The sequence below is a fragment of the Vipera berus genome, assembly GCF_964194415.1.
Source record: "Vipera berus genome assembly, chromosome: 1".
Lineage (NCBI taxonomy): Eukaryota > Metazoa > Chordata > Lepidosauria > Squamata > Viperidae > Vipera > Vipera berus.
This window is the reverse complement of record NC_138202.1, coordinates 58,525,488-58,543,644: the sequence shown is the minus strand read 5'-3', so window position 1 is coordinate 58,543,644 and position 18,157 is coordinate 58,525,488. Positions and strand designations below refer to the sequence as shown.

At 40.2% G+C, this 18,157-nt stretch overlaps 1 protein-coding gene across 2 annotated transcripts in view; it reads left to right on the top strand.

Annotated features, from left to right (window-relative positions):
- Positions 1-18,157, top strand: part of SCFD1 (sec1 family domain containing 1) — a 50,547-nt gene that overhangs the window by 5,956 nt on the left and 26,434 nt on the right. For both annotated transcript variants that reach the window (XM_081313879.1, XM_081313880.1), the window contains 8 exons: positions 809-931; positions 3,242-3,329; positions 4,118-4,207; positions 8,401-8,456; positions 10,660-10,745; positions 11,101-11,200; positions 13,314-13,453; positions 13,629-13,719. In XM_081313879.1, the coding sequence (XP_081170005.1) occupies positions 809-931; positions 3,242-3,329; positions 4,118-4,207; positions 8,401-8,456; positions 10,660-10,745; positions 11,101-11,200; positions 13,314-13,453; positions 13,629-13,719 (774 nt within the window). The remainder of the gene's footprint in view (positions 1-808; positions 932-3,241; positions 3,330-4,117; positions 4,208-8,400; positions 8,457-10,659; positions 10,746-11,100; positions 11,201-13,313; positions 13,454-13,628; positions 13,720-18,157) is intronic.

The window sequence follows — 18,157 nt, the reverse complement described above, 5'->3', positions numbered from 1 at the left end:
TTCAGTAATCAGTTGTATTTAATAATGCCTATTTATTTCTAATTTCTCAATTATGCTTCTTTGAGCTCTCCAAATAGCTTTTTATTCACAAACTGAAGACGGAGCTAATGAACTGAAGCACTAACTGAACCTGTCTTTGGAATAATTGGGAGGGAAATACCCACTTTCTCATGTTTCTTCTATAGAAAATGCTTCCTGGCCATGATACAAATTCTTCAACCAGCAGATGTGGTCAACTATATTCATATTTTTAAGAACCATCCACATCACAGAATTTTGATGAATTATTCCATATTTTGCATTTCTGTAGCCCAGGTGACATTCATTTTAAAATAAATAAGCACTTTTTCACGTAAAAGCATTTTTTAACAATATATTAATGCAGGCCAATCTTATCAATAAGGAACTAAGAATATTGAAATTTCAGTACTAATACATGACTCAGCAAGGGACTAGAAAAATGTATTTAATCATGATGCAGGACATCCCAAATTTAATTAAAAATACCTCCTTGGTTTGTTTTACGAAATGTCATACAACCACATCTGGTCAGCTGTTCAGTTTTATGCATCCATTTTCAACTTCTCATGGCATTCATTAAAGGTAATTTCTATATGCTTAAATTGATAAGAAAATAAAATTGTACTCCTAAATAAGGCAAGTTCTTGACAGTTAATTTGTCCAATGGAGAATTGCATAAAATAATTACATCTTTACTGTATATTTTACAGTAATATTTTAATCTTAAAGCATTCTTGTTTACTAAAAGCCCACTTATTTAACATTATTTTTTCTTTTTTTCTTTCAGGACCTTAGAAATCAACTTTATGAATCGTATTATTTAAATTTTATTTCTGCCATTTCAAGAAGTAAACTGGAAGATATAGCAAATGCTGCTCTTGGTGCCAATGCAGTTACCCAAGTTGCTAAGGTACAAAATATAATTTTAAGTTATATTAACACAGGTGAACATGACACACATGCTTATGTATTTCCAAGAGATGTATTTGGCACAAATCTATAATTAGTCTAAAAATACATCTCTGAAGATATATTGCTTGTGCAGTGACTGGTACTGTATATCTTTAATTCCAAAAAGTAGTTTCAGCATTTAAATCTCTAACACATATGTCGATTTGTGATTGCCTGATGCTGTATAAGGCAACAAGACTATCTCAAGAACTCAATGCGACTGTGGAACACAACACTGGAAGTCAACTCAAAATATCTCACACAAATGGCCATCAAGTATGGCATACACCAACTGATGCACTGTGCATATTGCTGTTCTGCATAGGTCATATAATCACAAGGACTGGATATGGATACGCAGATGTTCAGACCAGTTGCAAATAACTTGGTATCTCACAGTTACATGGAGACCATGATGACGCAAGAAAGATAGCAATATCCAAGTACCAACAAAGGATAAGCAGGTCCTGAAAACCTAGCTCAATGGGAAAAATAAGATCACCCTTACCACATTTGGTCTGCCAGTCATCAGATCCCCTGCCAGTATAGTGCACTGGCCACCATAATATGGGCATGAAAACTGTTGATGTGAAGACTCAAAAGCTCCTCACAGTGTACAAAGATTTCCAGGCCAAGTCAAGTACCCAAGAACTGCACACCAGCTGGAAACGGCAGGTGGTGTCTGGTGAACGTCAAAGCCACCATCCTGGACAAAACCCAGAACATCCAGGAATATTCCAGAAGCAGCAGACTTAAGAGGAAGATCAAGCAGAGAAAGCGCCATAGCAAGACAAACCCTGCATGGGATGTACCAGCGACAGATAGCTGATGTGGCAGACATTAGAGAATCTTACCAGTGACTGGAAAGGGCTGAATTAAGAAACAGCACTGCAGCACTGATCATGTCAGCACAAGAAGAGGCAAGACGCACAAGATCATAGAAGCAGACATTTATCACATTTGATAGAAGTTGAGGTGCAGACGATGCAGAGAAGCTTCCAAGACAGTCCAACAGACATAGTGATAGGATGTAAGATGCAGGCAAGAACAGCATATACTGAACAGCATGATCAAGTAGCTGGCATTGGGTTCAGGAATGTACACAGGGTATGGGCTCAACAGAAGATCGTAGAGAATAATGGAACTAAGATCTTGTGGGACTTCCAGATACATTTAGGCAGGTACTGGCCAATCAACCAACATCATGGTGTAGTCGAGGGCCAGAAAACAGCAGTGGTGTTAGATGTAGTGGTGCCAAGTACAAACAACATCAGTATGGAGTATGAGAAGCTGGAGAAAGTACCAAAGGAATAACTAGAGAGAATGTGAAAAATAAAGGCCAAAGTGGTTCCAGTGGTGATAGGAGCACTCGGGGCTGTGACTTCTGAGTTGGGAGAGTGGCTCCAGTGTGATCCCAGAATCTGTGATATCAGAGTCCAGAACAAGGCAGTGCTAGGAACGGCTACGTTACAGCACAGAGCCCTCTAATTCCCAGGTCTCTGATAGAGGATCCAAGATTGAGGAAGGCTCATACCATCCATACGGGTAATAAGGTATTTTTTTTCAAAGAGAAAAAATGGGTTACGCATAAAGACATATAGCCAGTTGCAAAATTAGTTGAGATAACTGTCACATATCATTTATTTATTATGAAACAAATAAATACTCACAGATGGTGGCCGTGGATGGCTTACAAAATTAAAAAACACAGTACAGAAACCCATACAATACATACTGAAGTGGCAACAAACAGAATACTTCTGGAAAAGTATCAAATTGGGAATAATCTTATTTCTGGAGAGAGATACTCTATAGGGAGGGAGTCGCCACAGAGACGCATAATGCATGTGATAGTTTTGTTTTATTGGAAATTCTTTGCACAAGTTGGAACACCTATATTTTTATAAATTCTTAGCTACTATAATCCTCTGTATCATATCTTTTTGTAGGATTGCTAAAGAATAGTAAAAATGAAATAATAATGTTTATAACTAGAATGTTTTCTATAAAGTAGATGTACGCAGTATTTGGATCCAAAGGAGGAAAAGTCAGGAGTTAGTAGCTCCTTGAAGATACTGCTGCCCTGTGATTATGTCCTCCTCAATACCTCTTTAATCCACACACGTACTTTTCCTGAGATTGCCTCGCTACTGAATGTATTATTTCACTATGCTTATTTCGTGTGATATTTCTCAAATATGTTAATTAAATATGTGTAATATCTACAAAGATGTTTCTGTAGTGATGATCATTTTGTCTTGATGTATAGGTTTTTGACCAATACCTCAATTTCATTACCTTGGAAGATGACATGTTTGTGTTATGCAATCAAAATAAGGAGCTTGTTTCATATCATGGTAGGTGATTCTTTTATTTAATGTAATGTGTGGTATTTAAATCAATATTTGTTAGACTTTTTTTCAGCCTACCCTTTAAACTACATTATTGAGAGTGTAGTACAGTTAAACTGTATAAGATCTTAACCCTGTAACTCTTTACATGCATACAAATTTTCTATCACTGATACAGAATTTTGCTATTAAACACTTAAGACCAAATCATTAACTATACATTTGCTATTAAGATGAAAATGGATCTTAATGAGACAAATTGTCTTTTTTAAAAAACCTGCACTCTTTTAGCTCCTGAAAGAATGTCCCAGAATCTTAGGAGTTTTGAATATTTCTTACAAAGAACAAAAGAAGGATGTTTGTTGGTTGGATAATCCTCAGAATTTCAAAAAAAATTAATCCTTTGAGATGGCTTATATATTTTCTTTCCATTGGGATAGATGGAAGAGAAATAATGATAGTCAAACCTAGGTTAGGCAATGAGGGGGGGGACGGGTTGCCTGATCCAAATCAAGAAAATGAGAAAGAAAAATGTCATGTTTATTAAATCCTTCGGTGCATCTACCTATCAGTAGACTGGTTTATCTAGCCTTCACTTATCTGGTGCTCTCTACATTAATAGCATCAAGATACTAAATATCTCTTTTTCATTATGCAAAGAAGAATAAGTAGTGCTTTTCAAGTTGTATGTGTTGCTTTTGTAGAAGTTTATCTTTGAGTGTAGGATTTCTTACTTTATTTCTTTGCTAGAAATAAATCACTCTGATTATTTTGTTTCCTTCTTGATACTATAGCCATTAACAAACCAGACATAACAGATACAGAAATGGAGACCATTATGGATACAATTGTTGACAGCCTTTTCTGTTTCTTTGTTACACTTGGTAAGTGTAAACTTCTTTTTACTTTGTTGTACTATTATTAGTAAAGATGATTACTTCTACTTCAATATACTATCTGGAGTAAATAATAAGAAAACAGGATTTGTCATCTATTTTGTGTATTTCCATATTCTTTTCTCATTTTCCCATTAGTTGTGTTATAATGTTTAAGTTTATCCTATCCAAAGTTCCCCTTCATGGATTACTGCCTTGTCGTGGCGAAGGGGCTTGCGTAATTCAATGAAGCTATGAGCTATGCCGTGCAGGGCCACCCAAGACGGAAAGGTCATAGCAGAGAGTTCTGACAAAACGTGATCCACTGGAGAAGGAAATGGCAACCCACTCCAGTATCTTTGCCATGAAAACCCTATGGACAGTACCAAAAGGCAAAACGATATGACGCTGGAAGATGAGCCCCTCAGGTCGGAAGGCGTCCAATATGCTACTGGGGAAGAGCAGAGGGCTAGTACTAGTAGCGCCAGAAAGAATGAAGCGACTGGGCCAAAGCCGAAAGGACGCTCAGCTGTGGATGTGTCTGGTGGTGAAAGGAAAGTCCGATGCTGTAAAGATTTTTTCTCCATAGGAACCTGGAATGTAAGATCCATGAATCAAGGAAAGCTGGACGTGGTCAAACAAGAGATGACAAGACTGAACATCGACATCTTAGGTATCAGCGAACTAAAATGGACAGGAATGGGTGAATTTAATTCAGATGACCATCAGGTATACTACTGCGGGCAAGAATCCCTCAGAAGAAATGGAGTAGCCTTCATAGTCAATAAAAGAGTAGGAAAAGCAATACTGGGATACAATCCTCAAAATGACAGAATGATCTCAGTTCGAATCCAAGGCAAACCATTCAATATCACAGTAGTCCAAGTCTATGCCCCAACCACCAGTGCTGAAGAGGATGAAATTGACCGGTTCTATGAAGCCCTACAGCACCTTATAGAACTAACACCAAAAAACGATGTCCTTATCATCATGGGGGATTGGAATGCTAAAGTAGGAAGCCAAAAGATAACTGGAATAACAGGCAAGTTTGGCCTTGGAGTACAAAATGAAGCAGGGCACAGGCTGATAGAATTTTGTCAAGAGAATACGATGGTCATAGCAAACACTCTTTTCCAACAACCCAAGAGACGGCTCTACACATGGACATCACCAGACGGTCAACACAGAAATCAGATTGACTATATGCTCTGCAGCCAAAGATGGAGAAGCTCTATACAGTCGGTAAAAACAAGACCAGGAGCTGACTGTGGCTCAGACCATGAGCTTCTCCTTGCAAAGTTTAGGCTTAAACTGAAGAAAGTAGGGAAAAGCACTAGGCCAGTCAGGTATGAATTAAATCATATCCCTGTTGAATATACAGTAGAGGTGACAAATAGATTTAAGGAATTAGATCTGATAGACAGAGTGCCTGAGGAACTATGGACAGAGGTTCGCGACATTGTACAACAGGTAGCAACCAAAACCATCCCAAAGAAAAAGAAATGCAAGAAAGCAAAATGGCTGTCTGAGGAAGCTTTGCAAATAGCTGAGAAAAGGAGGGAAGCGAAAGGCAAGGGAGAAAAAGAAAGATACGCCCAATTGAATGCAGAATTCCAGAGAATAGCTAGAAGAGATAAGAATGCCTTCTTAAATGAACAGTGCAAAGAAATAGAAGAAAACAATAGAATAGGGAGGACCAGAGATCTTTTCAAGAAAATTGGAGAGATGAAGGGAACGTTTAATGCAAAAATGGGCATGATAAAGGACCAAAATGGCAGGGACCTAACAGAGGCAAAAGAGATTAAGAAGAGGTGGCAAAATTACACAGAAGAACTATACAAGAATGAGCTTAACGTCCCTGATAATCACAATGAGGTGGTCACTGACCTCGAGCCAGACATCCTAGAATGTGAAGTGAAGTGGGCCTTAGAAAAGCTGAGCAACAACAAAGCTAGTGGAGGTGACAGTATTCCAGCTGAGCTATTCAAAATCTTAAAAGACAATGCAGTAAAAGTGCTACACTCAATTTGCCAGCAAATTTGGAAAACTCAACAGTGGCCACAGGATTGGAAAAGATCAGTTTACATTCCAATTCCAAAAAAAGGCAATGCCAAAGAATGTTCAAACTATCGCACCATTGCACTCATTTCTCATGCTAGCAAAGTCATGCTTAAAATCCTACAAGCTAGACTTCAGCAGTATGTGGATCGAGAACTACCAGAAGTACAGGCAGGATTTCGAAGAGGCAGAGGAACTAGAGATCAAATTGCCAACATACGCTGGATCATGGAGAAAGCTAGAGAGTTCCAGAAAAACATCTACTTCTGCTTCATTGACTATGCTAAAGCCTTTGATTGTGTGGATCATAACAAACTGTGGCAAGTTCTTAAAGAGATGGGAGTACCAGAACATCTGGACACGGAACCACTGATTGGTTCAAAATTGGGAAAGGAGTCCGGCAAGGCTGTATACTGTCGCCCTGCCTATTTAACTTATATGCAGAGCACATCATGAGAAAGGCAGGGCTAGATGAATCAAAAGTTGGAATTAAGATTGCCGGAAGAAATATCAACAACCTAAGATACGCAGATGATACCACTCTAATGGCAGAAAGTGAAGAAGAACTAAAGAGCCTCTTGTTGCAGGTGAAGAAGGAGAGTGCAAAACTTGGGTTGAAACTTAACATTAAGAAAACCAAGATCATGGCATCTGGCCCTCTCAATTCCTGGCAAATAGATGGGGAAGAAATGGAGGTAGTGACAGATTTTATTTTCCTGGGCTCCAAGATCACTGCAGATGGGGACTGTAGCCAAGAAATTAAAAGACGCTTGCTCCTTGGGAGGAAAGCCATGGCAAATCTAGACAGCACACTAAAAAGCAGAGACATCACCCTGTCAACAAAAGTGCGTATAGTCAAGGCTATGGTCTTCCCAGTTGCAATGTATGGCTGTGAAAGCTGGACCATAAGAAAGGCTGAGCGCCAAAGAATTGAGGCCTTTGAACTATGGTGCTGGAGAAGACTCCTGCGAGTCCCTTGGACTGCAAGGCGATCAAACCGGTCAGTCCTAGAGGAGATCAATCCTGACTGCTCTTTAGAAGGCCAGATCCTGAAGCTAAAACTCAAATACTTTGGCCACCTAATGAGAAGGAAGGACTCACTGGAGAAGAGCCTAATGCTGGGAAAGATCGAGGGCAATAGAAGAAGGGGACGACAGAGAATGAGGTAGCTGGATGGAGTCACTGAAGCAGTAGGCGTGAGCTTAAATGGACTCCAGAAGATGGTAGAGGACAGGAAGGCCTGGAGGAATGTTGTCCATAGGGTCGCGATGGGTCGGACACGACTTCGCAGCTAACAACAACAATCCAAAGTAACATTTTCTCAAAAGAATCCTCATCAGCTTGAACCTTAAATTTAAACTTTTTTTTAATATTCATCATGTTTTCTATTTTCATGGAGGGAGATATGATATTGTAAGCATTAATTAGATAGAATTGATATTGTTCATTTGTATGAAATTTGAAATTATTTCTTTTTCATTGTTTTACAATTAACATAAAGTTTTAGATCATGTCAGAATTTTTAAAATACATTTTTCATTGGAAGTCCTGAAATCCATGTTAAGAGACAATATATATATACTGAGGTTATAATCAGGTATTAAACAAGCTGCACTGGTCTCCAGTTTATTTTTGGACTCTATACTAATGTTAATTAGTTAATTAGTTAACTAATGTTACATTCCAGAATGATTGAAAACAGAATATTTGAAGAACTTCCTTTTCCAGTATATACTGGGCCATTGATTAAAATTAACTTTGGAAGCCCTTTTTTGTATTCTATTAAACTTTTAGGACTATCTAAGGCTGGGGTTTTGGTAGCTTTGCCAGTGCTTGGAAAGTCTACTCCAGGAGAATATTAATGTCATTCTAGCAGTTAGTAAAGGCCTTCTTTTTAAGCAGAGCCTCCAATATATAATTTTCTTATTGTTTTATCAATTTGCTGTTTTATTTTCTGAAAGGTGCTATAGACTTTGTCTGTTTTTTTAATATGTATGTATGTTTATATGTTGTTTTAGCAAAGTTGTGGCCCACCTGTTTCTTTAATAAAAAATGCACTGTGCAGCATTGCAAACAATATGTCATCTACCTTAAATATATGCTAGACTTGATCAAAGGATATTTATTGAACATTATTTTTATAGGAGCAATTCCAATAATTAGATGCTCAAGAGGAACAGCAGCAGAAATGGTGGCAGTGGTGAGTTATGAAATATCACAACTGAATTAGGGATTGAAATAAACATTGTAGGTGTTTTAATAGAAAATGTAGAATGGATTTTATACAGTAGTTAGTGTAGTTTCTGTAGCTTATGGAAACAAATTTCATCCTCTTTCAAGGGCCCAATCAGACCTTTGATTTTATTTATACCAACTTTTGGACTAATATTAGTAGGTCTTATTTACTGACTGCACATATTGTTCTATTACAATGTGGACAAATGCTTATATTGTATAAGTATTAACAGACTATGTGTCTTAACACTTTTTCACCTAATCTTACAGTAGGTCAGTGGCGTTTTTATTTGTATATTCGACTTGTATTGCAGAAGAGATTTGGCATTTGCTTGATAGTAAATTCACGTGGATGTATCAAGTCAAGCACATTTGAAGAATTTCCCAATTCATCTTATTCAATGAAATCTTAAACTTTCTATTGTTTTGTTGCAAAATAAATAGTTTTAGGATTATATACTTTTCTCTCAAATCTCATCTAATACATTTGCAATCTGATTTTCTTCCATTTTCAGTTAATTGTTTTTAATTCTTCTATCAGACTTGGACATAGTTTAAAATTCTGGCTTGCTCAAATACTAGAGATAACAACATATCTATTTTATTTCCTTCTGTTCAATCATTTCTGATTCTTGGAGACTTTCTGGACAAATCCCTACAATTTTCTTGACAAGGTTTTTCAGAAGTGTTTGCCATTGCCTCCTTCCTTGGGCTTTGAGAGAGTAACTAATCAAAGGTCACTTTGCTGGCTTTGTGCCTAAAGTGGGACTAGATCTCAAGGTCTCCTAGTTTCTACCCTGGTGCTTTAACCAATACTCCAAACTGGCTCTCATATCTATTTTAACTTTCATCAAACAAACCAACTTTATATTCCTTCCTTTTACTTCTAAATATCTTGATCTTTAGTCCCTCCAAATAATGTCCTAGAACTAGGTTTCTGTTCATTTCTATTTTGTTCCTTCTCACAAAATTCTTCAAAGCCTCTTTTGTAAATCCATTATAGGAAAATTATCCAGGTTACTCTCTTGATTTCTTATCTGTATATACCTTTTAATTATTAAGACATCAGCCACTTACTTTTATCTGTCCAGTGTAACTTCTTTTTGCGTGTTATTCCGGTAGCCTGCCATTTTTAAATCCACTTTCGAATCAATCTCAACCTTGTCAGTAAAATTGGTTCCTCTTTCATTACAAACACGTGTTAAACAGAGTCTGTCTAAAGAGGCAGACACTATTGGAATTAACTTCTGGATCCATTGTTCACAAATACCCTTCACTATATCCAATATTAAAAGTATTTTGTCCCATTCTGTATTAATAAATCAATTAAGTGCTTGTCTCCTTTAATTGTAATCTTAGTTCCTTCCTTCTGGCTCTTTCTAGTGTCCAAAATTTAAAGTTCTCATGTTTTTTTAAGAATTCAAAATAGCATTTTTCTATGGGAAGGATTCTTATTAATATTCAAATTTATCTGGATACTTTGTCCATTGTAACTTTCTAAAGTCAAAGTTTTGATCACACTTTTGTTGTTTATTCAAAAAATATTATTTAGTCTGTAAACTTGTATTGAAAACTAATTTTTGTTAAGGATTGAAGGAAACTTACTCAGTGCTATCAAACTAGTCTATCCAAAGGCCCCTAATAGCTGGAAAGCAGTTAACAAGCAATTTCCAAAAGTTATTGGAAAAGGAAGTGCAAAACCAAAGACACAGACCATGGATTGAAGAAGATGGCTATTTTGCTCATCTCCCAGAGCTCTAAACCCACTGGGGACTGCTGTCGGAAGCACTTGTGAGCCATCTTTCTTATCCAGCTGCCAGCTCTTCAATCCGCCGCAGTTGTCAGCTCCACTTTTTGCAGAGCTGTCTTCAGTTCACCCTTTTTTCATTGCAAGTCAGTCACAAAGAAAAGGTTCTGAAATGATACAGGATTGCTCTAGAGAAAACAATATTCTCAGTAGAGAGATCTGTTGTTAATGGTATCTAGAAGAAAAAGGAATGATTCTGGATATAACTTATTAATTATTGAGAAGTCCGTGAGCCATCTTCCTAATTATTTTCTGCCTTTGTCCCAGTTTTGCAAGAATTCTACAAGTGCATTCCTCTTCCGCCTTCCCCCATATAGTACCAACCTTATAGGTTTTTGAAAATTGTATTTTGTTTCCACAGAAATTGGATAAGAAACTCCGAGAGAACCTTAGAGATGCCAGAAATAGCCTTTTCACTGGCGACACACTTGGGGCTGGTCAATTCAGGTAACATTTCATTAACCTTTTGACAATATTTAAAAAAAACATTATTGGTACTTGGTAGAATTAAAATATGTCACTGCTTGTCCATAGCTTACTTGTTGTGGTAAATAAAAGCAGTATTTTAAAAATGTTTCTTGAAGAAAATTGATAATTTAAGAAGATTGTTTTGGACAGACTCTTGTTAGTTTTTAATGTATTTTTATATACAAACTTTTCATTTTAGTAAAAACTTTTGTATTCAATGGGGAAATGCTTCATATTCATTATAACTCTTACAGTATTGCAATATAGCTGTAGTCATTAGAATTTTCTAAGTATATAGATAGCAATAGAGATTCTAAACAGATACTTTTTATAGTTTTCAGAGACCTCTTTTAGTACTTGTTGACAGAAATATAGATTTGGCAACTCCTCTACACCATACTTGGACCTATCAAGCCTTAGTACATGATGTATTGGTAAGTACTGTGTGCATTTTTTTTTACTCCCACCTTCATAATACAAACGTATAATGCAATGCATGCACCTCACCCACTGTTCTTACTTGACACTGATAACTTAAAAGTCAGTTTCTTCCCAAATAGCTGAGATCCCAAGAGATATACACATCAGTAAATACAAGTTTTATTTTTGCTATATAGACTTAGGAATGTAAGTAATCCAAGATGTATCATATAGTTTTGCTACATATGATTATTATTTACTTTGACACAGTGGATTCCCCAAGTTTTGGCTGAGCTTGGTCACCAGCCATTATTTCTAGTTAGTGAGATTCCATTTTCTCAGTTCCTACCCAGTAATGAAGTATCTGTATCAATTGTATGGCAAGAGGATTTTATCTAGGAAAAACTGTGTCCTTTGGAGGAATGTGCAGTCTGATGCCATGGGGAGTTGGGGAGGGGAATAATCTTCCCTAATTTGCTTTCAAAACTTCTGGAAATTTTATTCTTTCAGTGGTTTTTAAGATTTATTGTACTAATCACCAGAATATAGCAGAATAATGGTATTATGTGAGGACAGTTACCACTGTTTCATATACAGTATATTGTTGGTATAGTAAAAGTTTACTTTCTGAACTTGGAAGGTATTGTGGAAAGTGTACTGAAAATAGAATTTAAGCATATAGAGTTTTCATATGTCAAAGCAATTGGAAAGGAGAGAAAACATGGTTGTATCTTTGATTAATAAAAGGAAATAAAAATTTAGAAGACGGATTGTATAGAAAATCTAGAGAAAAGTTAAACTGGCTACAAGCCTTCCATTGCTTAAAATTGGTTTAATTACTTGAAATAAAGCTACTGCCAGTCTCTACCAATGCCAATAATATTTCTTTAAAATCATGTTGTTCTGTCTGATACATTTTCCTGTTATTAACCCATGATTTAAAATCCTGTCTCATAGATTGATTGTGTCCTACTAAAATATAAAACATATTTCACTTAGTAATAAGAATTTTCCTGTTATTTAGATTTTTGTGGTATGTTCATAAGTAATGTTTGATCTTTACACATTAAGTTACACATTAAATATTAAAGTATCAGTAATCACCACAAGATGGTGTAGGTGTTACATATTAATAAACTCAATGGAAAAGTAGTTTTTCAGAGTTATGAATGTGGTCCAATAAAAAAAAAATTAAAATGTGCAATTTTATAGAAAGAATTGTTCCAAGCAACTGGATTAAATTTAAATTTATAATTAAGAAAGATTACAAAGTCTCAGTATTTCATTATATTGATTACTTGTCAAAATAAATACATATTTTGTAGTCTGTGTAATTGGCTACATAATGATACATAAAGAAAAAATTTAACAGGTTAAATTAAATTCAGTATAAATAGAAAGTTATTTTTGACATTGACACGTATTCCCATAGTATAGTCCACAATTCTTCTAAAGAAGGGATTGTGTGCAATTTCCATGTAGAAGTATATGGTATTCTACCAGCTGTTATCATTTACAAGCCAACTCCATATACTTTGCAGCATTCATATAAGGTTTAGTAATTCTCAATGGAAAAATAGCCAGTAAGAATTAAAATTAGTATTTTAAATTTGTAGCTTCTATAATGAATCAACTTCCAGGATTATTTATCTTTATGACCTTGCTACTAAGTATGAAAAAATGATCAAACTGATTGTCATTTACAGCACTTGTATAATATGAATTCCCAGTTTTAGCAATCAACATTGGTGTAATAACATACCAATGGAAAAATCCTTTGTTCTAGACAATAACAGAAAGCCAGAAATAATAAGTAATTTTCAGAATTACTCAGAATTTCAAACTTTACTAGAAATATGAGTAATTAGTGACTCAAAACTACTAATTCTGAGTGTGTGTTGTGACATATTTAAACAGAAAAAATACATGTTTTGTATATAATATCTACAAAGAAATTTAAAAGCACAATTCAGATGTTACCTTTAATTGAAAGGCTGTCTTGTTCTATTTACAATTGCAAAACATAACATCAATTTGGTGTTTTTACTAATTCATTTTTAATTTAAAATGATTTATTCAAATATTAAGTAACAGGCAATAATATCTAATTGAGCTAATCTTTTCTAGGATTTTCATTTGAGCAGAGTTGTTTTGGAAGAAGCTTCAGGAACAGAAAATTCTGTAGCAGGTGCTAGACCAAAGAAAAAAAATAAAAAAACATATGATTTAACTGCAGCTGATAAATTTTGGCAGAAACATAAAGGAAGGTAAGTTGAATATTTTATATCACCAGTTCACTATTTATGTTTCAATTTATATTACTGTAAATTAAACAAAGTGTAGAATGTAGTATTAAGAAAGAGCTGCAAGTAATTTTTTTTAAAAATGTATGTTTAAAGTACAGAGTATGAGTTAAAAACATTTTACACAATATTTATTTAGCCCTTTTCCAGAGGTAGCAGAATCTGTCCAGCAGGAGTTAGAATCCTACAGAACTCAAGAGGATGAAGTCAAGCGGCTTAAAAGTATAATGGTAAGATTTATTGATACAATAAAATACCCGTATATACTTGAGTATAAGCCGACTCGAGTATAAGCCGAGACCCCTAATTTTACCCCAAAAAACTGGAAAAATTTATTGACTCGAGTATAAGCCGAGTATAAGTATAAGCTTGGCCCCTTCTTAGCAACATACCTATCTATATTCTGTGCCACCACGAGCCGCTCGTTGACTCTGGCAGCATCCCGGAGCTGGCTCGGCCGCGGTTCGCAGGGTCCGCTCATCAGGCTGCCAGGCTTCCTGGCAGCACATCCCGCAGGGAAGGTCTGCTAGGGAGGCGGCAGTCAAGCGTTGTTTCCCTCCGCGTGTGTGTGTGTGTGTGTGTGTGTGTGTGTGTGTGAGAGAGAGACCTGCGGGAACGGCTGGTAGAGGTGGCGGCAGTCCGGCGTTTCCCCCCCTCATGCATGCGTGTGTGTGTCAGACCCGCGGGAATGGCTGGTAAGGAAGCGGCGTCCCCCCCCTCCTGTGTGTCGGGCCCACGGGGCTTGACACACAGAGAAACGCAAATGCCGGACTGCCGCCACCTTTACTAGCCATTGCTGCGGGTCTGACACACACACGCACACGCACGAGGGGGAGAAACAACGCTAGACTGCCGCCACCTCTGCCAGCCCTGCAAGCCTCTGCTTCCTCCGGGCAAGTCGGGGGCTTGCGGGGCGAAGGCACCGGCCGGGGGGCAGGCAGGGCGGGAGGGCGGCCGCGCAGCTCAGCGCCGCCCCAAAGCCACAGCCAGCCGCCGCCGCCCGCGTCCCGGCGGAGAGAGCCTGCCCTGTGGAGCACGCTTGCTCGCTCGCCCGCTGCTCGCCCGGGACGCGGGCGGCGGCGGCTGGCTGTGGCTTCGGGGCGGCGCCGCCAGTCCCAGGCGAGCAGCGAGCGAGCGAGCGTGCTCCGCAGGGCAGGCTCTCTCCGCCAGGACGCGGGCGGCGGCGGCTGGCTGTGGCTTCGGGGCGGCGCCGCTGGTCCCGGGCAAGGCAGCGGGCGAGCGAGCGAGCGTGCTCCGCAGGGCAGGCTCTCTCCGCCGGGACGCGGGCGGCGGCGGCTGGCTGTGGCTTCGGGGCGGCGCCGCTGGTCCCGGGCGAGCAGCGGGCGAGGGAGCGAGCGTGCGCCGCAGGGCAGGCTCTCTCCGCCGGGACACGGGCGGCGGCGGCTGGCTGTGGCTTCGGGGCGGCACCGCTGGTCCCGGGCGAGCAGCGGGCGAGCGAGCGAGCGTGCTCCGCAGGGCAGGCTCTCTCCGCCGGGATGCGGGCGGCGGCTGGCTGTGGCTTCAGGGCGGCGCCGCTGGTCCCGGGTGAGCAGCGGGCGAGCGAGCGAGCGTGCTCCGCAGGGCAGGCTCTCACCGCCGGGACGCGGGCGGAGAGGAACATGGCGGCCGCTCCTCCTCTTCAGCCGCAGCGCCTGCCTCAGTGCGGGGGCCCTGGCCTGGGTCTCGGGTGTCCCCGCTGCCCAGCACCCCGCGAGGTCTGCCAGCAGCCGGCCAGCCCACGGGAGCTGGTCACGCCCTCGGTGACAGAGCTGTCTCGGGCCGTCCGCAGCAACATCTTGTGCACGGTGTCCGGCTGCGGCAAGGTGCTGCCCAACCCGCCGGCACTGAGCGTGCACCTCAACAAGGCCCACCGCCTGCAGCAGGATGGAAAAATATATCCTGCAATGAGGAAAGATTTGAAAATGCTACAGAAATACTACTGCTGTCCAATTGAAGGTTGTCCTAGAGCAGTGTTTTTCAACCACTGTTCCGCGGCACACTAGTGTGCCGCGAGATGTTGCCTGGTGTGCCGTGGGAAAAATTGAAAAAACACTGACCTAGGAGACAGAGGTGAGAGCAGGAGGAGGAGGAGGAGGAGGAGGAACAGCCGCGGGCGGAGCGGCGCTGCAAGACTCTCTGGCGGGGAGCGCTGGGCACCAGAGCCTTGGCTAAGCTGACGGCCCTACTTCGCTGGAAGCAAAAGCCCGGGAAAAGAAGTGGGCTCGACCTCTCTAGGCACCAGGGCTCCACGGCAGCATAGCTCCGCCCCCTTCTCTGGCTTCGGAGGGTCTCTTGCTGAAGAGAGAGAAGCTGGGGAGAGGCGACCGGCTCGCTTATCGGAAGAGGACGGACGGGCGGCCAGCCCGGCTCGCCTGAGCTGTCACGTGGTTGGTTGCCTGCAATGTTCGAAAAAGCTCTTCTTCCCCAGCACGCGCCGCTTACTCCTTACTCCCCGCGCGTGCTGGGGAAGAAGAGCTTTTTCGAACGTAAGGAGTAAGCTTACTCCTTACTCCCCTGGTCGGCTGCCTGGCTCCTCTTTCTTTGCTCGCCGCGACCCCTCGCCCCAGCCCAAAATAGAAGGATCTGACTGCTTCGCTCTTGGAGGCTTCACTTGCGTCTGAAAAATTACATGGCTGATTTTTTTTTAACCTGTCCTTTTGATACGTTGCATAATAAAACCTTTGGGGTTTCCCCCCCCTCTGGAGTGAAGTGCTTTTGATGGTAAAGGTGAGAAAGAAAGAAAAAAGGAAGGGAAAAAAGGAGAAAGGGGGAAGGGGAAAAGGGAGGGAGAAAGAAAAAAAGGAGAATAGAAAAGAAAGAGAGAGAGGAAGGGAGGAAGGAAGGAAAAAAAGCAGGAAGAAAAATTAAAAAGAAATGCAAGTAGCTTCCAGTTTCCACAACAAGTAGAAAGCAAGAAATTCAGAGAGGGAGGGAAAGAAAGTGGGAGAGAGAAAGGCAGGAAAGAAAGGAAGGAAGATAGAAAGAAAAATAAATGAAGGAGAAAAATGCAGAAAGAAAAATTAAAAAGAAATGCAAGTAGCTTCCAATTTCCACAACAAGTAGAAAGCAAGAAATTCAGAGAGGGAGGGAAAGAAAGTGGGAGAGAGAAAGGCAGGAAAGAAAGGAAGGAAGATAGAAAGAAAGGAAGAGAAAAGAAAGAGAGAAAGAAAGAGGAAAGAAAGAAAGAAAGAAAGAAAGAAAGAAAAGAAAGGAAAATAAATGAAGGAGAAAAATGCAGAAAGAAAAATTAAAAAGAAATGCAAGTAGCTTCCAATTTCCACAACAAGTAGCAAGAAATTGAGAGAGGGAGGGAAAGAAAGTGGGAGAGAGAAAGGAAGGAAGGAAGATAAAGAAAGAAAAGAGGGAGGGAAGAGAGGGAAGGAAGGAAGGTAAAAAGAAAAGAAGAGAAAAAAGAAAATACAGAAAGATAAATTAAAAAGAAATGCAAGCTTTCCTTTTCCTTCACAGCAAAAACAAACAAACAAAAGCCCCAAAATAAAATAAAATAAAATAAAGAGGCTAATAATAATAATAATAATAAGAAGAAGAAGAAGAAGAAGAAGAAGAAGAAGAAGTTGGAAGGGACCTTGGAGGTCATCTAGTCCAACCCCTTGAGAACACAGGCCATCCTCGACTTACGACCGTTCGTGTAGCGACCGTGGGGAGGTCCAACGGTGCGGAAAACGGTGGAGTGCCTCGTGATTTTTTTCATGAAACAAGTGTGCCTTTGCCCAAAAAAGGTTGAAAAACACTGTCCTAGAGGACCCGAAAGGCCGTTTTCACAGTTTTCTCTTGTAAGGCAGGGACCCGCCCAGCAAGAAAAGGAAAACTGAAACTTCACTATCTAACTGCCTGCTGGAAGGAAAAAAAACAACAACAAGCAAGGCCTCCGCCAACATCTGCCACAGCAGATATGCCAGCACGGAGGATTTGGAGACCTCTGAAACCAAGTCTACGGCTTCTTTTGACGACCCCAACCAATCTTACGCTATTCAGCAAACGCAAGCACAGCGCAAAAGTGTACCCAAGTTTCTCTTGCCTAAGCCAAAAGTGGGTTTGGTTAAGCTCCCTGTAATGCAGCTGACTCAGTTGCTCATCTTGGTGCCAGCACCGAACTCTTCTGTGAAGCCTGTGGTGGTGGCTGTGGACTAGAGAGGTTCTCTTATGAGTACTGTTCACTTGATGCCACTGCCAGTCAGAATTATGATACCTGCCCTGGAGGCTGAAACGCTGGCATTGAAAACCCCCTCAGCCCTTTCCAGAACCAAAACTGCCAATGGGACTAAGCCAGTTAGCACCGGCATCCAGGTGAATTTAGGCAAAGCTACTCCCCATAATCCAGTCCAGGATCTAGAAGCTCTGTGCTATAAAAATGGAATCTGTTCCACGAACGTTCAGACTGACCTATCTTACATTTCGCAAAACTTTGTGCCTTTGGCAGCTTGGCCTCCCAATTCCTTGGTGTCCTCGTGTTCTCAGATAGACTTGACTTTCAGTTCCCAAATGTTACTATTTTACATCGCTTTCTGGGCAACCAGTCAACTCTTTGCACCATTACTTTTATTACGTTTTACAAGCTCACTAAATGAAAGAACACAAAAAAACCCAACCAACTTGATAGCGGTCACACAACACACTGACAAATGTCTTCCTCTCAGCTTTAATGCG